Source organism: Lynx rufus, unplaced genomic scaffold, assembly GCF_022079265.1.
Source record: "Lynx rufus isolate CCGP_SWC_20201006 ecotype Redwood Valley unplaced genomic scaffold, mLynRuf1.p SCAF_5, whole genome shotgun sequence".
In the NCBI taxonomy this organism is placed as follows: domain Eukaryota; kingdom Metazoa; phylum Chordata; class Mammalia; order Carnivora; family Felidae; genus Lynx; species Lynx rufus.
The window spans coordinates 28,425,804-28,452,309 of NW_025814867.1; the positions used below are offsets into that span (position 1 = coordinate 28,425,804).

The 26,506-nt window shown below is 40.9% G+C and overlaps 1 protein-coding gene across 2 annotated transcripts in view; it reads left to right on the plus strand.

Annotated features, from left to right (window-relative positions):
• The first annotated feature begins 463 nt into the window (after window positions 1-463).
• The window catches only part of ACP3 (acid phosphatase 3), a 44,915-nt gene continuing 18,872 nt past the window's right edge, over window positions 464-26,506 (plus strand). Inside the window, exons 1-7 of one of the 2 annotated variants that reach the window (XM_047099884.1) lie at window positions 464-675; window positions 8,043-8,138; window positions 12,184-12,270; window positions 12,713-12,865; window positions 17,518-17,616; window positions 21,760-21,852; window positions 23,466-23,598. In XM_047099884.1, the coding sequence (XP_046955840.1) occupies window positions 556-675; window positions 8,043-8,138; window positions 12,184-12,270; window positions 12,713-12,865; window positions 17,518-17,616; window positions 21,760-21,852; window positions 23,466-23,598 (781 nt within the window). In that variant the 5' untranslated portion in view covers window positions 464-555. Of the gene's footprint in view, window positions 676-4,090; window positions 4,147-8,042; window positions 8,139-12,183; window positions 12,271-12,712; window positions 12,866-17,517; window positions 17,617-21,759; window positions 21,853-23,465; window positions 23,599-26,506 lie in introns of those variants that run through there. The other variant, XM_047099885.1, reaches the window with a different exon arrangement.

Genomic DNA, 26,506 nt, shown 5'->3' on the forward strand with positions numbered 1-26,506 from the left:
GCCTTCAATTTGAAAACACCCCTCTAGGCTACATGAGAGTTTTACAAAGGGAGCCATATTTGGCGTGGGGAATAGACCCCCAAATATGCCAGAACCCACAGTTCCTTCCATATATCTCTGCCTATAACTCTGGATTCCCAAAAGATGAGGAATCCCTGGCCTAAGGTTTCCAAAGTCAAGATTGATCCCTTTCCCAAGTGACAGTCACAAAGCAAACACTGTATCACACCCCACCTCAAGAAAAGAGAATTGTCAACTACAAAAAAGTCTCTCAACATGCTCTTTGTGACCTTAAGCAACAGCTTTCCCCTCGATGGGCCTCAGTTCTACCTTAAATTCAGAAGACTGTGATCGCTCACACCCAGCCCCAAAATTATTTCACCAGTCACTTGCCAAGCCCCGCCCCAAGCTACCTGGCGACCTTACTATTTCTGAGTCTGACTCCTCCCAGCGACTCCTTCCCTTTCAATTCCTTTGATAAATAGCTTCCCCTCTAATGGCTTTTGCTTTGGAAACTGCACCTCCTAACTCCTGCCAGAGACAGTTCTCCCCAGCATGAGCGCTGTCCCGCTCCCCTCGGCCAGGACAGCAGGTCTTCCTCTTAGCTTCTTGTTTCTGCTTTCCTTCTGGGTAGACCGAGGTGTGGTAGCTAAGGAGCTGAAGTTTGTGACATTGGTGAGTAGACTTTTCTCATTGCTTTTCCCTTAAAACTGTTACCAGCAGCGGCTGATAACCAAGTGTCAGGTTTCATATTAGCCTCCTGTGGTCTCCCAGAGACCAAACTCAGAAAGTGAATAATCAAGTTTCGCAAGTTCCTCCTGACGAATACTTAACATGTCCTGACAAAAAGTGTTTGGTTTGGTTGTATGTGCCTTTGTCGATGTTCTTTATTCACTTACTTCACAACTGCCCTAAATGCATGTTCCTTTTGACAGCCTCAAAGGAAGGGGGAGCTTCCTCAAAGTGGGGGGAGGCCTCAGCTGGCCACGGTTCGCACTAGAGCTTAATCGGGCTTCATTCAGTTTAATGATGATTAGTTTGCAAACCAAAAAACTGTCCTTTTCTGAATTAAGTAGCCCCTTCCCTTTTATTTATCAGGAAATTGGAAAATATATTTGTAAACAGTCTTTGAAGCGTAAAAATGAAACTAAACTCGAGACTTCGAGGAGGACTTCCTGATGCATAGATTTGGTTGACCATTAAAATAATGTTTTTCTCCACGCAATGTAACATGCGACAAATTATGGGGAAAAGGGGTGGCATGAAGTTAAGGAAAGAAAATATACTGTTGGTGTTATTTTAAAAATAGATAGAAAGGGGCTTTGCAAAGTAAAGGGGATTTATCATTTTACCTGGGTGTCCTGGAATCAATCCCTCTGTGTCTCCTGGTTTCTCTTTGTGTTTGATTTTCTTTGTATGTCTGTTTCTCTTGTTCTGCTTCACTCAGTCTCCCTCTGCCTCTGACCCTCTCTTTGTCTTTCACAGCCGCTCTCTCAATCTCTTTCTCTTCCTCACTTTTTTTTATTTGATAGAGTGAAAATATGCTAGTAAATAATTAAATTTTCATACTGTAAGAGTACTCAAAATTTATTTCTATAATTTGCAGGGAAGTCATCTTTTACTTAAAAATTAAACATGAAGTTCCTGTTTTCTCAGCGCAGAGTATTCAGCACTCCTTTCTTTCCTTACAGAAAATAAAAATTTCATACCATATGATTATTAGTACAGTAAATCATTACTAGGTCATGAGTCAACAAATGAGAGACAGAGAATCAGAAACATATCATCAATTTATTTACAAATGATTTACCAGCTGCCAGACTTCTGTGCTAAAAAAAAAAAAAGTGTGTAATATTGTGTACCTTCTGTAGAGACATCCATGCAAGTTAGACTTTTTTGTTTGTTTTTTTAACGTTTATTTATTTTTGAGAGCCAGAGAGACAGAGCATGGATGGGGGAGGGGCAGAGAGGGAGGGAGACACAGAATCCAAAGCAGGCTCCAGGCTCTGAGCTGTCAGCACAGAGCCTGACTTCGGGGCTGGAACCCACCTACCACGAAATCCTGACCTAAGCAGAAGTCGGACGCTTAACTGCCTGAGCCACCCAGGCACCGTAGTTAGACTTTTACTTGTATTCCTTGCCAACACGTTCGTTAAGTGAGTGTTGGGACTCTGCAGAAATTACACTGTCAACACTGTAAACCTGTTGCAAGCTGGTTGAGTGGAATCTTCTCTGAGATATTACAGTGAAGTTTCAGTTAACTTCACGTGGCCAATTCTCTGCCTGTTTTACCAGAGTCCAGGCTAACTTCCATTGGTACCAAACTGTTGTGGCTTTCCTTTCTCCCCCATCACTCCCAGTTAACATGTATTCAAGGACCACAAGTTAATTCTATCTATCTAAGGACTTCAGCAAGAAGATACTACTTTCTTGTTTTTATTGATTAGAGAGAATATTTGACTATACATGGTTAAATTATATACCCAGGCAAATCCTTACAAAATTATTAGAACCAGGAGCACCTGGGTGGCTCAGTCGGTTAAGCATTCAACTCTTGATCTCAGCTGAGGTCTTGATCTCAGGATTGTGAGTTTAAGCCCAGCATTGTGCTCCGTGCTGGGCCTGAAGCCTACTTTATTATTATTTTTTAACATAAACAACATAATTTAATTGTTCTAAAAAGCCTTTTCCCTAGGCATTATAGTCTCAGTGTTATAAATGTGCAAACTAAGACAAAGAAAGTTAGATTGCTTGCTTAGTATCATAAACTATATAAGTGTTCATTATTTTATTTTTTTAGCTTTCTTTTTTTATTGTTCAAAATTTTATTTAAATCCAAGTTAGTTAACATGTAGTGTAATAATGGTTTCAGGAGTAAAATTTAGTGATTCGTCACTTACATGTAACACCCAGTGCTCATCCCAACAAGTGCCCTTAATGCCCATCACCCACCCACCACCCCTCCAGCAACCCTCAGTTTGTTCTCTGTATTTAAGAGTCTCTTATGGTTTGCCTCCCTCTCTGTTTTTATCTTATTTTTCCCTCCCTTCCCCTGTGTTCATCTGTCTTGTTTCTTTTGTCTTTCTCTAACTGACGTATTTCAGTGAAGCCTACAAAAAAAAAAGAGAGAAAATTGTTAGAACCAGAATAAAGGAAAGCTGCCTCTGATTAAAGTGGTAACATTAGTGACAATAACCAATCGTGACTCAAATGTTTTTTTACATGCCAGACACTGCTCTGAGAGTTCAATATGGAATATGTCACATTATCCTCCCAAAAACGCTGTAAAGTAGGGTTTCTAGGAAAACACAGGATACCAAGTTAAATTTGAATTTCAGATTAACATCAAATAAATTTTTAGTATAAAGGGTGTTTCATGCAATATCTGGGCCTCCTGTAGTTTTGTTTGCTATATCTGGCAATTGTTCCCCAAAGTTTTTGTAAAAACCTTACTAACTCTATTTTATAGATAAAGAAATTGAGACACAAAGAGGTTAAGCAGTTTGCCCATGGTTACACGGTGCAGTCAGGATTTGAATCCAGGCTGTATGATCAAAGAGGCCATGCCCTTAATCACTAAACATATTCCATTCCTGCTGTATGTGTTTAAGCCAGCACATGGAGCTGAGATCTTTCCACGGAGGTTAGGTGTACAGATTTAACTCCTACTCAAAATCAGCAGGTGGCTTCCTCGCTGTTTCTCTCTGATCCAAGAAAAATAAATCTTCCCCAATTCTAAAAAGCTGTTCTTGGCAGAAAGAGCAGGAAACTGTCCCGGGTTCTTGTTCCCTGTCATGAAGAGAGTCATCACATGATCTTTTAAAACAGGTTTATCAAAGTTCGTCTCATGGAATGCTAGTTTGATGACTTGTTAACAGGAGTTGCTTGGTAAAAACAAAATGGGTTTCAGTAGTTAAATCTGCACTGGGAACAGAACAAGGGTTAAACTGCATTTCAGGTGTTTTAAGGGCAGGACTCCTCAGTCTTTTTCTGATATGTGCTGTGGCTTTAAAGGAAAGGATTTAATAAAACTGCATTTCCTAAACTTTGACCATAGAATCTACCTCCTTCTTTTCCAGAGTGTCCCATAGAAAACCCTTAGAGAATCATTATTCTTCACTTTTTAGAGAGAGAATAATAAGCATGGTGAGTATGGGAGGTCAAGGAAGATCTCTCTCGATTGCCTTTTTTCAGGTGGGACCTGAAATTAGTGACTGCCAGGATTAGAAGCCGAAGTAGGACATTCCAGGCCGACAGAACATCACTGCCATGAGGCTAGGATAAACAATGTATTAGGTGTATGTGCCACAGGGGCTCTGAGGCAAAGCATGTTTAGTAAGAATATAAAGTTATAACATCCAGGTGGGCAAGGCCAGATCAGGTAGGGTGCTGTGGGACCCATGTAACATGCCAAATCTGCTTAGCAGACTCAGTGGAGAAAGATCATTCATGGGGGTCCAAACCATGGTTTTTTTTCTTTGTTTGTTTCTGTTTTTGTTTTAAGTAACCTGTGGGCACCCAGGTGGCTCAGCCAGTGAGTGTCCAACCTTGCCTCAGGTCATGATCTCACGGTTCGTGGGTTCAAGCCCTGCATCCGGCTCTCTGTTGTCAGCGTGGAGCCCACTTAGGATCCTCTGTCCCTCTCTCTCCCTGTGTACCTCTCCCACTCTGCTCCCTCTCTCTCTCAAAGATAAACAAACATTAAAAAAAAAAAAGTTACCTGTGATCTAAAAGGATGAAGTGAATGTGACGTGGTGGGGAAAATAGTGGGTAGCCATCATGAAAAGAAGGAGATCTACACGACTCATTCAATCTCTTTGAGCCTCGGTTTCCTTCTTTGTTCAGGACAGTAACAGTGCCAGCCTGGCCTCACAGGAGTTGTGAGAATTGAAAGAGAGAGCAGGGAAAGAACTGTACAAAACCATGGAGGTTGCACAAACACAAGAGGTTGTTATCCTGGATGTCTTCTATTGCAATTACCACTACTGCAAACAGTCCTACTGCTGACCCTCTATTTTTAGGTTTCTAAAGGATTTCGTAGAGTATGACTGCTGGACTGAGAACATAGGTTACAAATTTGGCAGAGCAGTAGTTAAGAAGATTGCCTTTCCACAGACTTAAAAGAGGACCTAGACACGTCCAAAGGCTCCAGCTGAAACTCCAGTTGCTCAAGAATCCCACCTGTGCACTTGAGGGCACTCCCTGATATGCACGTGTGCACACGCACACACACATATTGATTTCCAGTGCTGGGTAGCGGGGGATGGCTTATCAAGTGTCTCTGCGGGACACCCCTTCTGAAGAGCTCATGGCATATTTGAGCCCTAAAACCTATTGAAATATAGAGGAGTTATTCCTGACCTGTAAGGACAGAGTGAGAAAGCTTGTTTAAGCCTTATGATTATGTTCCATGGCTCTGCTGTTTAACAATCCCTCCTCCAAGGGGACCACACTTATTTTCTCCCCAGGCTATACTGTCATTTAGATGCATAATCTCAGTTTTATTTTTTTATTTAAAAACATTTTTTAATGTTTATTTATTTTTGAGAGAGAGAGAGAGAGCAATAGGGAGAGCATGCAAGAGTGGGGAGGGGAGCAGGCAGAGAGAGGGGAACAGAGGATCGGAAGCAGGCTCTGCACTGACAGCAGTGAGTCTGATGCAGGCAGGGCTCAAACTCATGGACCATGAGATCATGACCTGAGCCAAAGTCGGCCACTTAACTGACTGAGCCACCGAGGTGCCCCTCAGTTTTGTTTTTTAAATGGTATTCAGGGTTGTTTCTTATATCAAGGTTTTATTTTCCTCTAGTGCAACACTGCCTCCCCCCCAACACACACAGCTTCCAACCTTAGAGGAAACCCCAGATTCCAGACCACCCACTGGTGGGATGTTAAGGACTATGTTTTAGCACAGAGGAATGAGCCTCTTACACAGGTTGAGAATGCAGGCATTGGAGACCCACAGTCTGTGTTTGGATCTCTGCCTTATCATATCACTTACACTCTGTGTGACCTTGTGAGGTCACTTAACTATAGGGCCGATTTCCTTGTTTGTGAAATGAAGATAATAATAGTAAATGCTTTGTAGAACTGATGAATGGATTAAATTATGAGAAGCACTTGCCACATTTTCTAGGACACAACAAGCATTCAAAAAAACCTTGAGGAATTCTTGTGGTTATAGTACGGTAGGAAGTATTGTAAATTTTATTTCACTACAGTGTCTCTCATCTGACTTCTCTTTGGCTAACTCAGGGCCTCTCAGCTACAGGTACCCCCCTAGGGCACATTTGGCAGTGTCTGGAGAACTTTTGGGTTGCCACAACTAGGGATTGCTACCGATGTCTAGTGTGCAAAGGCCAAGCATGCTGATAAACATCCCACAATGAACAGGACAGTCCCTCAAAAGGAATCATCCAGCCCCAAATGTTAACAGTGCTGAAGTTGAGAAACCCTGGAAACTAAACATTGTAGCTTTTATAATCTATTGAAACCATATAACAACTTTAGTTACTCTGATGTAAGAAAGTATTTTGCACAATTACCTGGGATCTAAAAAAGTCTAAAATGTGTTTCGAAGATAGAGCACCAATGATTAGCCTCGATAATTTCTGAGAATGTGCAGCCTTTCTTCTTTCCATGAGGGGACGATTCATGACCGCAGTTTCTTACCTGACCAAAATGATTGCTTAAGACCCACTATACCCTTGTCTGTTTGTTGCAAACTGTTCTACTGGGACTTTAATTTCTTAGCAGTTTAGGGGACCAAAAGATCAGTTTTCTTTAGACACCAGAGACACAACCCAGGTCCTAGAGGCCTCCCTCACTTTCTTAGAATCCCATCTGAAAGATGACCAAAATTTAAGACTGTTCCTTATTCTACGTCTACTGGAGCATCTTAGCCAGGCAGTGTAAATGATAAGTACAGGAAATCTCAGACACCACAAGGCATTATGCAGCCCTCCTCTGTATTAAAAATGTTTGGTGGCCTCAGTGTAGACTTCATCTTGAGTTTCTTGAGTGTTTTACTTGTCTTATCTTTTGATTATAAAATAGCTTTGTGTTTGGTTTGGTATTCTATTCAGGAAGCGTATTGGAATCATAAAATACCAGGGTCTTGAAAGTCCGGACTACTCTCCCCCAAGAATAAAATGTGCAATCAAAATAGCATGGCATGCATATGAATCCAGAAGTATGTTCTTAAAGGATTGATGCTTAGCTTTTCTCATCTTCCTATCCACAAGTCCTTTATTCCTAATCTCCTAAAAACTAATAAATCATTGGCTCAAGACAGTCACAAATGGTATGTGGCATTTAAAAGCCACTATTTTTATGTTATGTAAAATTTTTAACACCATTTTTACTGTAACCATAATTAAGGAAGAATAATTCTTATCAGAGTTTGTCTGCGGTAAAGTGATTTTTCTAAGCTTTGTGTTCCTTCTTGCCCTGATATACAAACCAATCTCCACACGTGGCTTGCCTGCTTTCTAATGAGTGATCGTCTTGTTACCTACATTACCTGAAACACAGAAAAGTATTAGTGAGCTTAAAACAGTGGTCCTTGAGGCACCTGGGTGGTTCATTCTGTTAAGTGTCCGACTTCAGCTCAGGGCATGATCTCACGGTTGTGGGTTCAAGCCCCACATCGGGCTCTGTGCTGACAGCTCAGAGCCTGGATCCTGCTTTGGATTCTGTGTCCCGCCCCCACCTCTGCCCCTCCCCTGCTCACACTCTTTCCCTCTCAAAAATAAATAAACACCAAAAAAAAGAAAGAAAGAAAAAACAAAAACAGTGGTTCATAACCTGAGATTTACCTGGGGAGATCTTTAAAATCCTGATGTCCTGACCACATCCCAAACTAATTAAACCAAAATCACTAGGAGGGGGATCCAGTCCTCAGAATTTTTTTAATTGCCCCAGGTGATTGCAATGAGCAGCCTAGGTTGAGAACCAGTGGTTTAAAAGAAAATCTATTAGGATGAGCAGAGGCAAAACACCGAAGTGAAATTTTTAACATTATTGTCTTGACCTCTTTTCAGGTATTTAGGCATGGAGACCGAAGTCCCATTGAAACCTTTCCTAATGACCCCATCAAAGAATCCTCATGGCCACAAGGATTTGGCCAACTCACTCAGGTTGGTTGAATTTTTAGCTAAAGATTGCCGATAAGTCTTAAGGGAAATTAAACTGTGTGGGGTCTGTAATATATTGAAGCCATACAACTACTTTAGTTACTCAGATCTGGAGGAGTATTTTGCACAGTTGCTTAGGATCTAAAAAGTCTAAAATGTGTTTTGATTGTGGAAGGAGAGGCAATAATGTTTAATTTCAGTAATTTCTCATTATGACCAGATCACCCTAGTGACTAGTAACTGTGGGAAAATTGTATAAAATAGCCAGTTTTGATTTTTTTTTTTTACCCTGTTTGGCTTTATTGAAGCATGAGAGGTGTGCATGGCCACAGATGAATACATGAACTTAAAGGTGCTGAAGAGAGCCAACAAATGCTTGGAGGCCAGCCCCCCGAGTTTCTCAGCCTCCACCTGAGAAAGTAGAAAATAATCTTGTAGTCGATAAACTGAATCAGCAGGGTTAGGAAAACAGAATTCCTCTGCAAATGCCCATACCAAATTTGATTTTTTTTTATCAGCTATGTACACTGGGATTGAGCCTTCCTGATAAGTGGTCGGTTAAACATAGGGAGCCCTGCTCCCTGAAGAGCACCAAAGGAGAAGGTGAAGGGGAGGAGGGCAAAGGCGTCTGTAGTCACCACTCCAGTGCCCCACCCCCTTCCCTTGCAAGAGTGGATGGGGCCATGAGGCCACAGGTGTTGCTTCTGTCCCGACCAAAGCAGTTTAAATACATTAAGAAAATCTCATAGAATGTTTAGAGTCAAAAATCTCTAAACATTTAACTGAACATTTAAACCAGTGGATCTCAGGGTGCCTGGTTGGCTCAGTTGGTTAGGCATCTGACTTCAGCTCAGGTCATGATCTCATGGTTCGTGGATTCGAGCCCCATGTCAGGCTCTGTGCTGACAGCTCAGAGCCTGGAGCCTGCTTCAGATTCTGTGTCTCCCTCTCTCTCTGCCCCTCTCCTGCTTCTGCTCTCTCTCTGTCTCTCAAAAATAAATGTTAAAAAAAAATTTTTTTTAAACCAGTGTACCTCAATCGTGGCTAAAAATTGAGATTATTTGGAGAGCTTTAAAAAATATTGATGTCTGTCTGGGTGGTTCTTATTTGATTCATCTAAGATGTGGCCTGGACGTTGGGATTTTGAGAAGCTCCTCAGTTGAGCATTTGACTCTAACGTGTAGCCAAGGCTGAGAATCACTTCCCTAACTCAACCATGTTGCTTCATAGAGGAGAAATCCCACTGAGGCTATTTGAGGTCAGTATCTTTTGGCTCCCAGGTCTGAGCTCCTCCCACCATAGCCTACCCAGCTTGCGGCTCCTTAAAAGAGAGAACGGTAGCAAAAACCCAGCACTAGTCCTTAATACCTGTGGCGGTGTGAAGAGTCCTGTTCCCTTGCTTGCTTTTCCAGTAAGACGATAAAATACTTTTAGACTGTGGGATCTGGATTCTCCTCTGGGTGTCTCTTGACTAGCCATCAGACTTTCCTAGAGCAGTGTTTCTCAAGTGCCAAGTGTAAATGTATCATCTTGTTAAAATGCAGGTTCTAATATTCAAAAGAAATGAAAACACTAATTCACAAAGATACCTGCACCCCCATGTTCATTGCAGCATTATTTACAAGAGCCAAGACATGGAAACAACCTAAGTGTCCCTCAACAAATGAATGGATAAAGAAATATATAGAGAGACATATATATCTATATATACACACATACACATATGTATTATGATGGTATATATTATATATATGGAATATTTTTTAGCCTTAAAATTATTAGATCCTGGTGTTTGGGACAACATGGATGAACCCTGAGGGCATTGTGTAAAGTGATATAAGCCAGACAGAGGAAGACAAATACTGTATGATCTTATTTATATGTGGAATTTAAAAAAAAATTTTAAAAACCAAACTCCTAGAAAAAGGGATCAGATTTGTGTTACCAGAGGCAGGAAGTAGGAGGAGGGAGGTTGGGAAAAGGGGGATCAAAAGGTACAAACTTCTAGTTACAAGGTAAATAAGTACTAGGGATATAATTTACAGCACAATGACTATGGGTAAAACTGCTCTATGATATTCTATGATATATAGGAAAGTTGTTAAGAGAGGAGATCCCGAAAGTTCCCATTACAAGGGAAAACAATTTTTTTTCTTTTTGCTTTCTCTTTTTATTGTATCTGTATGAAATGCTAACTAAATTTATACCAGTGATCATTTCACATTGTATGTAAACCAAACCATTATGCTGCATACCTTAAGCTTATACAATGATATGTGTCAGTTGTATCTCAATGACACTTGGGGAAAAAATGCAGATTCTAATTCAGCCAGTCTGACATGGGCCCTTAAGAGTCTTCATTTCTAACATACTCCAAGGTGATACCAATGGTGCTGGTACATGAAGTAGCAAGGTTCTAGAGCTCAAATTCCTCCCTTGGCCAGGCACTTCCAATCTACATAATGACCGAGTGATGGCTGTCTAGGTCACTGGCTCTCAAAGTGTGGTCTCTGGATGAGCAACATCACCATCACTTAAAACTTGTCATAAATGTTAGTTCTCTGGCCCTCCCCGACTGAACCAGAAACTATGGGGTTCAATTCTGGGAGCTTTTGTCTTAATGAATCCTCCAGGTGATTCTGGGAATGCTGAGTTTGAAATCCCCTGCTCTGTAGAAGATGACTGTTTCTTCAAAATTCAGCTGTAAGTTAATGCAACAAATTAAGTCCAAAGTACCTGCTTCTTTAGCTACTCGCATCACCCAGGAAACTAGCAAAAATTAAAGCACACCTGACTCTTTTCACACCTGCTTCCTCATCCTGGGGAGGTGGTAATGATCATGGTATCTAGAAGTAGAAGCAAATGAACAAGTGGGACCAAGCCGAGCTATAGTGACCATATCCTCTCTGACTCCTGAGGCTCTGGTAAAACTTGGGATTAAAGATGGACTCGAATGCAGTGTTTCTCAAAGCATGGCACTCTACTACATGGATCTGAATCACTCAGGGCACTTGTTGAAATGCAGATTCCAGGGCCACCCCAGGATCTAATGAGCAGGAATCTCTGGGGGAAGTGCTGAGTCATCTGCATTTCAACAAGAACCCCTAGATAATTTTGCTTCTGATGCACAGTAATGCTTGAGGATCACTGAACTAAAGCAACACTCCTCAATGGTTATTGGCCATCAGAATCTTAGTAAGCTTGTTAAAAACAGGTTCCTGAGCTCCATGCCCCGCCCCCCGAAGATTCTGGCTCAGTAGATCAAGGTGAGTCCTAAGAATTGGGTTTCTAACATACTCCCAAGTGATGCTAATACTGCTGATCCCCAGACCACATTTTGGGTAGGAGGCTCTAGTTTCTCATGAACCAGGCATAAATAAACTGTGCAGATAATAAATCATTACACCTAGAAGTTAAAAGTGATCTTCAGGGGCCCCTGGGTGGCTCAGTTGGTTGAGCATCCGACTTTGGCTCAGGTCATGATCTCGCAGTTCCCGAGTTCAAAGCCCCACATCAGGCTCACTGCTGTCAGCTCAGAGCCCACTTCAGATCCTCTGTTCCCACCCCATACCCCTCTGTCTCTCTCTCTGCATGTCCCCCACTTGAACTGTCTCAAAAAATAAATGCAACAATGAGAAAAAAGTGATCTTCAGATTCATCAAGTCCAACTTCTTACCAGATGGTTGAATTTCTTCCACAAAACCTCCACCAAGTGGTCAACCAGCTCTCTTGAATGTTCTACAACAAAGATGAGCCAGTGATGTTCTACCGCACCAGAGATGAACCATTTATTTAAATCAGATCAATCACCAGCTATTAAGTGTGCAAGGCTCTATGTTAAGTGCTAATAAAGGTGAATGAGTTTTCTCCAGAAGTCATGGCTAAAGATTTTCTTGTTTTCATTTAAAAATATGTTGTTGTTGTTGTTGTTGTTGTTGAACTATTGAAGTGCACCGTTATTTACTCCGCTCATTCAGTGAGGAGAGATGAGACTCACACATAAGATTCCAGAATTTACTTTCACTGATTTTTGCTTTTATTCTCCTAGCTGGGCATGGAACAGCATTATGAACTTGGACGGTATATAAGGCAAAGATATAGAAAATTTTTGAATGAGTCCTACAAACGTGAACAGGTAAGTTGGGGATCCAAGAGTGGAAACGTTTTTCCTTGATAGGATGTAACATAACGGTGCATTTGTGAAAGTGTTTTACCTGTTTTCCAAGGAACTTATACAAGTCAGAGATCTCATTTACAAATATACTCCTCTTTATACAAACATTTTATTCCTAAAAAATTTATGAATATGAATAAGTTCAAAAATTTATGGATAACTATTGGCAAATACTTTGGCTTGGCAAGTAGCCACCACTTAATTGATCTCTTTTGTCAATTCAGCTATTGACATACCATCTGGCATTCTCATCATACTGTCTCTATCTCCATAGATACTACGATCATGATGCTAATGTTTTGGTGTGAGGGTCCTGGCCTTTCTCAAAAATACTCTTCACTCCACAGTGGAAAACCCACAGTTCCAACTGGTTGGATTCTCCTTTGATTTTTCCCCACTCTAGGTTTACATTCAAAGCACGGACGTTGACCGGACTTTGATGAGTGCTATGACAAACCTTGCAGGCCTATTTCCCCCAGAGGGTATCAGCATCTGGAATCCCAGCCTACCATGGCAGCCCATCCCGGTGCACACAATCTCTCTTTCTGAAGATCGGGTCAGTATTCTGGGATAACCAGGACATCCCCTGGGGCTGAGGAGGAGGAAACTTGTGGGCTTGGAGGTCTGGACACTGCTTGGTCTGTGCGATCTCAATCCTTTTCTAATAAAGGTGCAAGGGACAAAGTAGGACACAGAAAGCCCCAGGCAATAGAGAGTAGGAACAGAATCTCAGCTTGGATCTTTATCATCTACTTTGTTGTGCTACTCTTTCACCGAATGGCAGTTCATCCCTTTCCATCTTCACACACACACACATGCACACACACGGGGTTCCCCTTGTTCTACCTTCAATTCCCAGGCTTTTGGCACCCCACATAGTGTTCCAGAACACTCTAAGACCTCTCTCCCTACAAAACACCCATCCCCACATGAAACTCTCATTCCAAGGTAGGGGAAAAAAGAAAGATTTGAGTACATAGTTAGTGACTAGCACTTTATACGTGTCATCATATTACCTTTTGTAACAATCTTGAATGGACAATATTAGTGTTCTCCTTTTATATCCAGGGATATAAGTACTCAGAAAAATAAATAAAATGGGCTCAATGCCACAAAGCTGGTAAGCATCACAACTGGGACTAGAAACAGGCCTGGGTCATTCCAGAGCAATTTCTTTCCCTGTAAAATAGTGGTTCTCAAAGTTATTATATTAGAATTACCTGAGAATGTTTTAAATCCTGGCACCTAGGGCACTCTCCACAACAAATCAGAATATCTGAGGTTGGGACGCAGATATGAGTACTTTTAAAATAATCTCCCTAGATGTTTCCAGTGGACAGCTGAGTGTGAGAACCAGTACCATAAACCAAGCTGCCTGAATGAGGCTATATAAGAGAAGCTCTCAAAATTATTTGCACTGCATAGGAGGGACCAAGAACTCTTTAACATTTTCAGAGGAGTTGCTTTATTTTAATAGTATTAAATACATCTAACTAATCTCCCAGATGCGTGATTTAAGACTAGATGAAGGAAATAGTTTGGGACAAGGAATCCATCATGATTCCCCTGCAGTCACATTGTAAGCATGACCATGTCATTTCTCTGTAGCTGGGGCTTAGCACAACTTCTACACCCGGATTGTTGCCCAGAGACCCCCTGGGGCAGGCCACTGTCCTCTTTGCCCTGCCAGTACTCCTAGACATTTGACTAAACTGTTGCACCTAATGACGTAAGAATATTTCCCAAATACTTTGTAGAAACAGCCTGAGCCTGTCAACATCACTCCAGGTAACTCTACTTTAACCAGTCGTTCTGATGTTTCCTGAAAAGATAGGATGATTTATTTGTACCTCTTTTTCTTCAACAGAATTAGGAGTAAAATATTATGATGATCAGAATTCTTAGGAGTTGGTGAATATTGTCTTCCAAAAAGAAAAAAAAAATCACATTTGCCACAGCCTTTTCTGCAAAGATAGACACTGGACAGCAGAACCAAATTTAGCCGGTGCAGACCAAGGTAGTTGTTTAACCCTTAATCCTGAAAGCTGGTAATTAAATTGTGTAGTAAAGAGAATATAGGAGCTATTAGAAGAGGAAAAGAGAAACAAGGAGAGTGAGGGAGAGAGAAACAAGCAAGATTATCATGGCTTCCAGCTACGTGCTAAGATGAAAACAGTTCTAACATCAGCTAAGAAATCTGACAAAATCAATCAACACACAGTTATTCCCGGAGCTGTGCTAAGTGCCAAAGAGAAATATAAGGCCAGGTTCCTTCCCTAATTTATCATCCACTTGATTACAAAAGACTCGCATGTGTGACACGTGCAGACCACAATACAAGTGGTGGGTTGATGATCCAAGTATAAGCTGCCCGTGCTGGAGGAGCCCAGAGAAACACACACATGGAGCTGCCACAGGGCAGCCTGTAATGACAGAGTCTTCGTGGAGGGAGTGAGAGCTCGCACCAGACCTTGGAGGAAGGAAGGAAAGGAGAAGAAAGCAGCCCCAAAACATGGCAGTGGGTGAATATACAGAGGGCTTGCCATTCTGTGTCCAGAGTTCGTATTTAGAAAGAATGAAAATGGCTGAATAACTATATTGGACACAGATTAAAGAATCTAAATTGAATAGCCAGGGGGAATCTTGGGACTAAGTGGCAGTGTGATATAGGAGGGCTGCATTAGGGGCGCCTGGGTGGCTCCATCAGTTAAGCGTCTGACTCTTGATTTCAGCTCAGGTCATCATCTCATGGTTCATGAGATCAAGCCCCATGTCGGGCTCTGCGCTGACAGCATGGAGCCTGTTTGGGATCCTCTCTCTCTGCCCCTCCCCACTGCCCCCTCCTCCCAAATAAATAAACTGAAAAAAAGAAGGAAGGCTGCATTTAAAGCTGGAGAAACCTAGGTCTGAGAGCCAACTACCATTTCAGACACTTGACCTCAAGTCACCGCCCCCCCGCGCATCAGTGTCCTTTTCTGTAACGTGGGAACAACAGCACCCACCTATTTCATGACAATTCATGAAAACCCAGTTGGTTAAGAAATGAAAAATTTTGTTAATTACAAAATGCTGGTCAGATGTTTAGGTGATTATCCCATTTATTTTCAGCCTCTCTCATTTCAATGTGTGGGATGAGAAAACTAAAGACTAGGAAGGTTGAGTAATTCATTGAAACCTAGGCCTTTAAATGAACAGCCCTGTCCCTTTTCCCTTCACAGTGTCATTCGTTCTGTGGAAAAATTAGAAAGTCATGCAGGGAAATGAAGATGTAAAGCAGCAGACATAAAAGAAACCTGTGCACGTTCATTCTTCAGTACCGTGCACACATGATAAGTGGTGGTCTGAGGCACCTGTCTGACAGTGGTTGGGAAGCAAAGGATACTGGAGCATCTGAGAATATCTGGGGAAGCAATTCAGCAATGAGGAGATGAAGGTCTGAAATTAGATGCTAAAGACATTAGAGGAAAGAAAGCAAAGTAAGACAAATGAGACAAAGTCAGGAAGCAAGTTATTAAGAAAACAAGTTTCCTGAGTAGCTACTCATATGCCAGGCTCTGTTCGAGGCATTGTCAACACAGCAGTGAACAAGAGAGACAAGATCCTACTGTCCTCAAGTTTGTATTTTATAGGAAACAGATGATAAAGAAGTAAAAAATAGTAACGATTTCAAATGGCGATGAGGTCTTTGAAGGAGATAAAGCAAGAAAGAATGGCTAGAAGAGGCTGGTGAGAGTCACTGGGGGCACAGTCTCAGGCAGGGGACTGTCTGCAGCGCCCCCAAACCTGTGAGCTCAGGGGATAGTAAGGAGGCCGACAGTGTTGCTGGAGAGGAGTGGGTGAAGGGGCAGTAGCAGGAAAGCAGGGCAACGAGATCTCTAGAGTTAGCTGAGTTTGGATTCTAGCAAGTAAGATGAAAGCCAGTGAAGGTTATAAACTGCAGAATGGTGTGGTCTGATTGATGTTTTGGAAAGATTTGTGTTTATAAAAATGAAACACGAGGGACACCTGGGGTGGCTCAGTCAGTTAAATGTCTAACTCTTGGTTTCGGCTCAGGTTGTGAAATCATGGTTTCATGAGTTCGAGCCCTACATCGGGCTCTGTGCTGTCAGTGCAGATCCTGCTTGCGGTTCTCTCTCGCTCGCTTTCTACCCCTCCTCCGCCCATGCTGTCTATGTCTCTCTCAGAGATAGATAGATAGATAGATAGATAGATGATGTGAAAAGGATTAAGGTAACTGCAGTGTGGAGAATGAATTGTGAAGGTAGAAGAGTGGATGCCTACTGACCAAATAGCAGGCCCTTGCATTAGTTGAAACAGGTTACGGTGGTTTGGACTGGGAGGGAACAATGAATAAACTGAAGAGGGGTCTATTTTGGATATATTTTGAAAGTAAACAACTGAGTAGTCTATGAAATAGGATGATAAATGTTACCATTGCAAAAGTAAGGAGATTACAGAAGTAAAATGGTTAAAAATGAAGTTGAGTTCAGTTTTGTACATGTTAAACTTGAGGAGAAAGAAACATCCAAGTAGTGATGTCCACCAAAGGCTGGAAATACGAGACCAGCCACAAATGAAAAGTCAGAGCAGCAAAATAAGCTGAAGAGTCACCAACCTGTAGGTTATATTAAGACTACAAAAGATTGTTGAATTTAAACTCATCCCTTTGTCCTCATAATGGGTTTTTAAATGTATTTTTCTACATATTTAGTATATGCCCTTATTTTAACAGCCTGCAAACTTGCAAGAATCCAAGTCAATGAATGGTTAATCAATCTCTTAAGATTCTTTCCAGAACCTCTTATTCATTTCTCCATACTTATGTGGGGTGGGGGGGAGGGGGTGCATGTGCACATACATGTGCAATTTGTGCTAGAAATCAAAGAGGTCCAGTAGGAAGCAAGATAATCATATCAACATGGAAAACCAGGAAGTGTGACTCTTTTACCAATGATATAGTCCTACTTAGGCAAATTCATGAAAGAAGGAAAAAAAAAGCTTTTCAGTTCTGGGTACATATCCTACTCTTTAAGACCTACAGACCATTTATCTCCTTTTCCTCAATTTTAGAATTTCCTTTCAGCTGAAAACACATTTTAATCTTTTATTCAGGTCGCTTTGTACCTAATGAGGCTTAAAATATGTCTACTGCTTCTTTAGTGAAAAGTTCTTCCAACAAAGAATTTATGATTTTTCTTTTGTCCTCAGTTGCTGTACCTGCCTTTCGGGGACTGCCCTCGGTTTAAAGAACTTAAGGATGAGACTCTCAAATCGGAGGAATTCCAGAAGAGGCTGCATCCTTATAAGGTTAAAAAATTGTGTCACTTAGTGGTGTGCAGGAGTGAAAGGGCCAAAGACAAAGGATGAAACTCCAGCTTCTTAAACATGTGGGAGGAATATGTCTGCCAGTGGCTGGTTATAGCAATGGGTTAAAATGTTTAGTGAGGGTCAGTCATCTCTACCCAGTCCCCTTCCCTGTGTGAGACCACAAGCTAATAACGAAGCCAGTCCCTTTCTAATCCTATACCCATGTGTCTGAAGGAGCCAGATGAAAGTGCATAGCTAGGTCAGAATAAATGCAAGTCTAAAATGATCTGCTTTATTGACGTTGAGGGGTTGGGACCATTTATCTTCATACATAAAGGATAATCTTTTTTATTTTATGTTTCCACTTTGCAAAATACCCCTTTTTAATACTATGCAAAAGATAGATATAATGCTTCATACTTTTAAAAATATTTTGGGGGCACCAGGGTGGTTTAGTTGGTTAAACATCCGACTTCAGTTCAGGTCATGATCTCATGGTTTGTGGATTCAAGCCCCGCATCAGTCTCTGTTCTGACAGCTCAGAGCTTTGCATTCCATGTCTCACTCTCTCCTTGCCCCTTCCCCACTTGTGCGCTGTCTCTCTCTGTCTCTCAAAACTAAATATACGTTAAAAAGTATTTTTTAAGAAAAAATAATATTTTGAATCTCTAATACATTAAATACAGTGGAAAGTCTCTTAAAGACCCCACAGGTAATTGCTGGCAGTATTTTCTTATAAAGTCTTGCAGTTTCTTTATGCATATGCAAATAAATATGAATATATTTTGGTGGTTTCCTCTTTGCTACACAAAAGTGGTATACTATATTCACAAGGTTGGACACTTTGGGTTTTTTTCAATTAACAATAGATCTTAGAAATATTTCTATATGTGTACATAAAGAGTTTCCTCATTTTTTTATAACTGCATTTGAATTCATGGACCTCCCATACTTTCTCTAACCAGTTCATATTGATAGACAAGTGAGTCATTTCCAGTCATTTACAGTCTGTATGAGTATCTTGTGCATCTAAATCATTTCACAAGAATGTCTGTGGAATAGTATCCCAGAAGTAGAAAATCTGGAGCAATTGGAAATATTATCAAAATATCCTCCAAAGTGATTATACTAATGGCTACCCCTATCAACAATGCACAAGATTGCCTGTTTCTCTATAGCCTTGCCAACAATGTGTAGACAACTTTGAGGAGATTTGCCAATCTGTATGTTAAAAAATGTTATCATTAGAAGCATCCCCTCTAAAGTCAGGAACAAGACAAGGAAGCCCAGTACCATCATCATTATAGAGCATTGTGCTATAGTACTTTTCTCTTATGATGAGTGAACTTTGGATATCTTTATCTAGTTAAATGTCTTTTGTATTTCTTGTTGTCTTCATATCCCTTTACCATTTATCCTTTGAGTTATTGCTTTTCTCTTTTCTATAAATTTTAGGAGCTTTCTCCCTGTATTTTGACATTTTTTTCCTGTTCCATAAAGGGCATTATTTCTATTGTTTGCCCATTGACGTTGTTTACAGTGTTTTTGCTAGGGCATAGTCTTAAGTGTGCTGATGCGTTCATAAATGGTTTGTATACTGTAGTCATATTTAGAAAAGTTTTTCCCACTCCTAGGTAATAAAGGAAGTCTTCAATGTTTTCTTCTAATTCCACTCTATCATACATTTACATAGTGGACCCATTTATAGTTTATGCTGGTGTGAGCTGCGAAATTTGTAACCTGCTTAAGTTTTTCCATATTTCCCTAATCACCCTGTCACTATTTATTGAACAGTTCCTCTTTTTCCCACCTTTTTCTTATTATATATATTAAAATTCCCCAGTGTATGTGGTCTGTAGCTGGAATTTTTATTCAGTTATTTTTATGTTTCATTAGCCAAAACTACGCTGTTACACTTAGTAACATTTACACAGGCTTTAATATTTAAAAGACTTGTCACCCTTCACTCTCTACTTTTCTGGTTTTTCATGACTATGTTTTTATTTTCTCTGTGAACTTTAGAGTCCACTTGTTTGAGTTCCAAAACCACTTTTTTTTTCACTTTTTAGTATTTTTATTGGAGTCAGATTAAATTTATATATTAACTCGGAGAATTTGCAATTCTATGATATTGAGTCTTCCTTTCTAAGAACATGGTACATGTTCCTATTTGTTCTCATCTTCAAGATTTTTTTTTCAAGTCTATTTATTTATTTTGAGAGAGAGAGCATGCGCGGGAGGGGCAGAGATGAGAGAGAGAAAGAATCCCAAACAGTCTCTGCACTATCAGCATCAGGAGCCTGATACAGGGATCGAACTCATGAACCTGTGAGCCAAAATCAAGAGTTGGATGCTTAGCCAACTGAGTCACCCAGGCGCCCCTTATCTTTAGGAATTTTTTAAGGTTTTCTTCATTTAAGTCTTTACATTTATTGTTAAGTTTGCTCCAGGCTTATAACATCTGCAAACAAATATGGCTTATCTCTATTTTTCCAATATTTATGCCTCTGATTTCTTGTGCATATTTGCACTGGCCAATACTTAAAGTACGGTATGACATAATAGTATTGGCAGAGGACATCTTTGTCTTATTTTTTATCTATTAAGCATGTTGGCTTTAGGACCAAATAAAGATATTTGTATCAAGTTAAGGAACTAGCTATCTTTCCTATTTTGTTGATTGTTTTTAATCAATAGTGGTGTTTAATTTTTTGAAAAGTCTTTTTAACATTATTTAAATATAATTAAGTTATTTTACTCCTTGGATCAATTACTAAGATTAATTATTTTCATAGATTTGCTACTATTGAGTCATCTTTACATGTCTAGAATCAAGCCCTTTCTTTGGATATTGAATTATTTGTTAATATGTTACTTAGACCTTTTGTATTCATATTCAAAGCACCATTGGACTATAGTTTTCTGGCCAGTCTTTTGTCAGTGTCAGTGTTGCACTTACTCAGAAAAATGTTTTGGAAGTTTGTTCTTTTTTTCTTTTTCTACACTCTATAACAGTTAAAACAGCATTAGAATAACTTACTCTTGAAAATCTTGGTAGAATTCCTCTGTAAAGTTATCTGGCCCCAGAGCTGTTACTTGGTTTGGTTTCGTTTCATTTAGAGGGGGGATCTTTAATAATTAATTTATTTTAAGAAGATTTGTTTAGGTTAATATTGGCAAATTATATTTTCCTAGAAAATTTATCCACCATATAATATCTTTCAAAAGGATTCCCAGAAATTGCTGCCAAATCCATCAGGCAGGTAGCTGAACAGTAGGTGTCATTATCATGACAATACAAGAATAATCCAGAATCTAGAGAAATGTGTGCATCCCTCCCAAATTTGATTGATCGCCAGATATCAGGTCCAGTTTCTGCTGTATATTCCTGAGGTGTGTTGGCCTAAGACCTGCTTCCCCTTCCCACCTTGACCAGTCATTTGTATATGTGAGTTATACTTCACCTATTTCCAAAAAAACATTTGAGGTAGTACACTTGGCCTGGTTCCAAGACAAACCAGGAGCACGTGGCAGTAAGCCAGCATGTGCCCACATTTGAATGTAATCATTAAAACTAATCAATTAGTGGGGTGCCTGGGTGGCTCAGTTGGTTGGGCGGCCGAGTTCAGCTCAGGTCATGATCTCGCAGTTAGTGAGTTCAAGCCCCGCGTCGGGCTCTGTGCTGACAGCTCAGAGCCTGGAGCTGCTTCGGATTCTGTGTCTCCCCCTCTTTCTGCCCCTCCCCTGCTCACCCTCTGTGTCTTTCTGTCTCTCAATAATAAATAAATGTTAAAAAAAATTTTTTTTAAGTAATCAATTAGTGTTCGTAAAATTCTTCAGGTTTGTATTACCACAGCCAATATTCCAGGTTCACTTTCATGTGAAGAACGGCACAGCTCTCAATGGGGGCAAATTTGCCCCACAGGGAGCATTGGGAATGTTTGGAGACACTTTGGGTTGTCACAGCTGAGGGATGAGGGATGATACCATGCTGTTCATCTGGTAGATACAGGTCAGGGAGACAGCCAAATGTCCTACAAAACATAGGGCACTCCCCACAACAAAATTAGCCCCAAATATTCATAATGCTGAAATTAAGAGTCTCTAATGTAGAAATGTTTTCTCCCTCTGTATGTGTTTCAGGATTTTATAGAAACCTTGCCAACATTTACAGGATACCATACCCGGGACCTTTTTGGAATGTGGACTAAAGTCTATGACCCTTTATTTTGTGAGGTAAAAGAAAAATTATCAAAGATTAACCTGCAATCTGATTTTATGACCCCTGCCTATTTTGAGACAGATGAATACATTTTCTTTCACTTTTTGGCAGATATGTATGTTACTTATGCTTCCTTTGACATTGAAACATAATTCAAGACTTCTTTATATGAACTTAAAAATTCTGACTTTTTCTCTCCATTATTTATGTTTTCACCCTTTAGAAAATTGCACGCAAAATTGCTTTTCTTCTGTGCCTTGCCGTGTACTTATTTTTCAGTCACTCAGGAATGCTGGGCTCCTGTCATGGATTTTAATGAAAGCAGCAATGTTATTGAATAGACAGGGGAAAAAAGGCACCTCATTTCTGGATATAGAAATAAGCAAGCTAACTTGAAACCAGGTTATTGAAATTGGTTTATCGGGAATCTCTTCCTTGCGGTACAATGCATACGAAATAAACTCTGTAGCTGGATCAATGACCTTTGAGGTTTTCAAGCCTCCATGGTATTTTTCACTCACTATGCACCACCTACTGGCCCAAAGGGGTACTCTATATTCCTGTTTTCCCTACCAGGCTCCCTGAATCCTGGGGCAAAATTCTGACCACCCACACGATTTACAGCCACCTCTGATCTTGAGGCCATCATGAATGTCTGGGGACAGCAATTACTTTCATAGTTCATCTTAGTAACAAATGACACAGTTTGCCCCCTTTCATGATCGAGTTCATTGCCTAAAAGTACACACGACTCTCCCAATATTTTCACTTTATCATTAGCCCCTGTTTCAAGGAAGATTTGTTAGCTTTACAAAAGACTCCTTAGTGGGGACAAGAGCCCACATTTTGGTTCAAGTCTTGATTTCTTTTCTTTCTTCCTTACCCTGGGTTGATTTGAGCTGTTCCATAATGTGGGTGTGGTGCGTGGTTTCCTTTTCTCCTCCCTCCCACTTATTTCCTCTCTGGGCCACTCCACTTTGATCTCCTCTTTCAAGAATTCTCTGTCTCTCTGTCTCTCCTGTTTCGAATCTGGGGGAGTCTTAATCAATTTTTCATAGCAAGTAATAAATATTGGCACAAAGCCTTTACCCACCATGCTATACAGCTTGTTCATCCGTTTAAAAAGTTTCACAAAGAGTCTACTGTATATGCAGTGCACTTTCTCGGGAGTCAGTGAACTGGAGCTAATGGGAGTGGGGGTCTGGTACTGAAGGTTCCAGAAATATATTGCCTCTCCCAGCTATCCTCTCAGGACGTTCATTCAGCTTTGAGGAAAACATCATCAAACCCTGTCAGTGTCACCTTCCCCACAGGTTAATAGATTTCTAAACCTTTCATAAAGGAATGAGGTACATTTTTACCCTATCTCACCCTTACTTTGCAAAATAGGAATCATCCTTTGGACCCTCAGTTAAGCCAAAAGCTATGGGCTTGGTAGGAAGGGGCAAATTAGTCCCTGTGAATTTTTCTTCTGAAAATTAATACCACTACTTATCACAAAGGAAAGGTTTCCTAGAGACAAATGTCAGGACAAGAAAGCCTAGACCCAGGAGTTCTTGTGGTGGAAAGAGGACAAAAAAGTTAACAAATAAAAATACACATTTTCTTCCCTTTTTCTCTGCTACAGAGTGTTCACAATTTCACTTTACCCTCCTGGGCCACAGAGGACACCATGACTAAGTTGAAAGAATTATCAGAATTGTCCATCCTGTCTGTCTATGGAATTCACAAGCAGAAAGAGAAATCTAGACTGCAGGGGGGTAAGTATATAAGAAAGTGAAAGGAGTGTATTGGATTTGTGGATGAGTGATATATACATATGTATTCGATAAACGTATGTATTCAAAAAGCTTAGGACAAATAGTACCTGGTACATAATACACTGTCAATAAACATTATGTGTTTTTATACTCATTAACATTGCCCACTCTGGGCCTTAGTTTTCCTATCTGGAAAATGGAAGCTTTGGGATAAAGGTAAATGATACTTTTCATCCTTTCAAACAATTAAGGCTTTTATTGTTGTTGTTTTAACTTTTTAAATGTTTATTTTTGAGAGAGAAAGAGCATGAGCAGGGGAGGGGCAGAGAGAGAGAGGGAGACACAGAATCCAAAGCAAGCTCCAGGCTCCAGCTGTCAGCACAGAGCCTGACACAGGGCTTGAACTCACGAACCATAAGATCATGACCTGAGCTGAAGTAAGGGCTTAACCAAATGAGCTACCCAGGTGCCTCAATGATTTTGTATCAGAGCTCCATGAAAAGCAATTGTGTCTGGTGGCCTATAGTATGAATTTTTCAAGGGGGAAGTATGACAAAAGGGGCCCATTTTCCCAAAATTCTTGGTGGTATCCACTGTTTAAGTTAATAAAACATATTTTTCAGGCTAATTGTGTCCTGTAGATTAACACATACTGCAACTGACAAGTTTATGACCCAGCTTAAATGTTCCCATTGGGGGTGGAAGGTGTTTATTTCTCAGTGATGCCTCCTTTCAGCTGGATTTGGCCCTTCATTGTGTAGGACATCCTATCATAACAAAGGTAGACCAGGCAAGAGGATGCCAAATCCTTATAATCAGGATAGGTGGGTGGACGAAAGAAGCTAGGACCAGGCAGGATAGAGATACATGTGATGCTTCTGAGGGCAGTTGGGTGGCCAAGCCAAGATACCAAAGGAAGCGTCAGATTCAGGTGTTGTTAATATAGGCATTAAAAGTAAGGATGGAGAGGGGCGCCTGGGTGGCGCAGTCAGTTAAGCATCTGACTCTTGATCTTGGCTAAGGTCACGATCTCACAGTTTGTGAGTTCGAGCCCCATGTCGGGCTTTGCAATGATTGTATAGTCTGCTTGGGATTCTATCTCCTTCTGTCTGCCCCTCCCCTGCTTGTTCTCTCTCTCTCGCGCGCGCGCGCGCGCTCTCTCTCTCTTCTCTCTCTCTCTCAAAATAAATAAAAGTAAGGATGGAGAGTAAGATAGTCCATTATGGCAGGTTGACATAACAGTGAAGAAATTCTAAGCCACAGGATTAGAATTTCCAAGTCATATACTCTAGACAGTTTGAGAAAAAAAGGGCAATCACATCAAGACTCCAACCATTGCCAGACCCTATTCACTGGCGGGGTCAGGACAAGTTCAGCAGAGCCCCAGGAGAATACACAGAGGCAAAGCATCCTGGTTGTTGGACCAGACTGGGCAGATGTTCATTCAGGGCTGGGTGTAGGGACAGAGACCAGGAAGCAGCCCAATCTGATGTGCTAAACAGGAAAGGAGGCAGAGGGTGGAAGTTGGGCCTTGTTGACTACACATACACCGGGTCTTATTCCTGAACCACCAGGCCTTAGAAGTGTGACTCCATCCCAAGCCACATCAGATGGTAGAGACAGGGTTCTTGATTGAGGTCCCTCAACCTAGTCATGATGGGCTGAGGAATTCAGCCTCTCACTACTCAAAATGCAGTCCATGAGGCAGTAATCTCAGCCTCACCAAGCCTCTGGTTAGAAATGCAGAAATTTCAGGCCCCACCCCAGACCAGATGAATCAGAATCTGCATTATAATGAAATCCTGAGGTACCTCATAAAACATGAAAGTTCAGAAGCACTTCTCTAGATGCAAGAAACAGTGAAGAAATGGGCAAAGAAAGCTAGGCAGAAGCTGAGAATAGTTTAATAATAGATGTAGAACTCTGTACAGGAATAAAAAATGGGGGTTTTCCTCACAGCTTGTTCCTCTTCTTTTTTTCCTTTGACTACTAGAGATTGCATTTCAGGGAAATAACTTCCCCGCTTAGTCAGTTTCCCCATCTAGATTCTGTCTGTGAGAGTCTTTCCCTCAGGGGTTCTTTCCGTCTTGGACTTTGAAGACTGGTTTCTCTGTGAACGCACCTGCCCTGTTTTCTGGAGAAGTCCAGTGTATTGATAAACCAGGGAATAGTTTCCTGAATGATTCCTACCAAAACCCAAGTTCAGCCTATTGTTTGGATCTGGCTAGGCAAGAGAGATTTGTCAACTACGTGCTTGTTGAATGATGAAGCGGCTGAACACAATCCTACAGAAAAAAAAACATATTGTCTAGGTGACAGAGTCACACAGGAACATCAGGACTTTGACTGGTATCTTCTGATCTTTGCCAAAACTTTTGTTCTACCAGCTGGTGTTAGGGATGATACAATTTGGTAATATGCACACTCCACCCACATTTTGCCACACACACACACACACACACACACACACACACACACACACACACACCAAGAAAATCCCTAAGGTTCATTTAGGAATATATGGCTGGTCACATCTGTATTAATATGAACCTCTTCTTGCTATAGACCACAGGTTAGTAAACTATAGCCTGCAAGCCAAATCCAGCCCGCTGCCTATTTTTTATAAATAAAATGTTATTGACACTCAGCTACACTCATTCATTTAGGTAGGACTATGGCTGTTTTGGGCTTCCACCCAAGAGTGAACAGTTATGGCAGACCATATGGTCCACTGTCTGGTCCTTTGCAGAAAGTTTGCCAGCCCCTGCTGTAGCTCAAGAGTGTGGGAAGGGAAGTTTATGTCTTCCAGTCAGTGATATTTTGTCTGGTTTATGCAGTTAATAAATGATGTAACAGGGAACGGAGAAGCTAGTGCACACTACAGTGGAGTCTAGTGATTAAGACATGC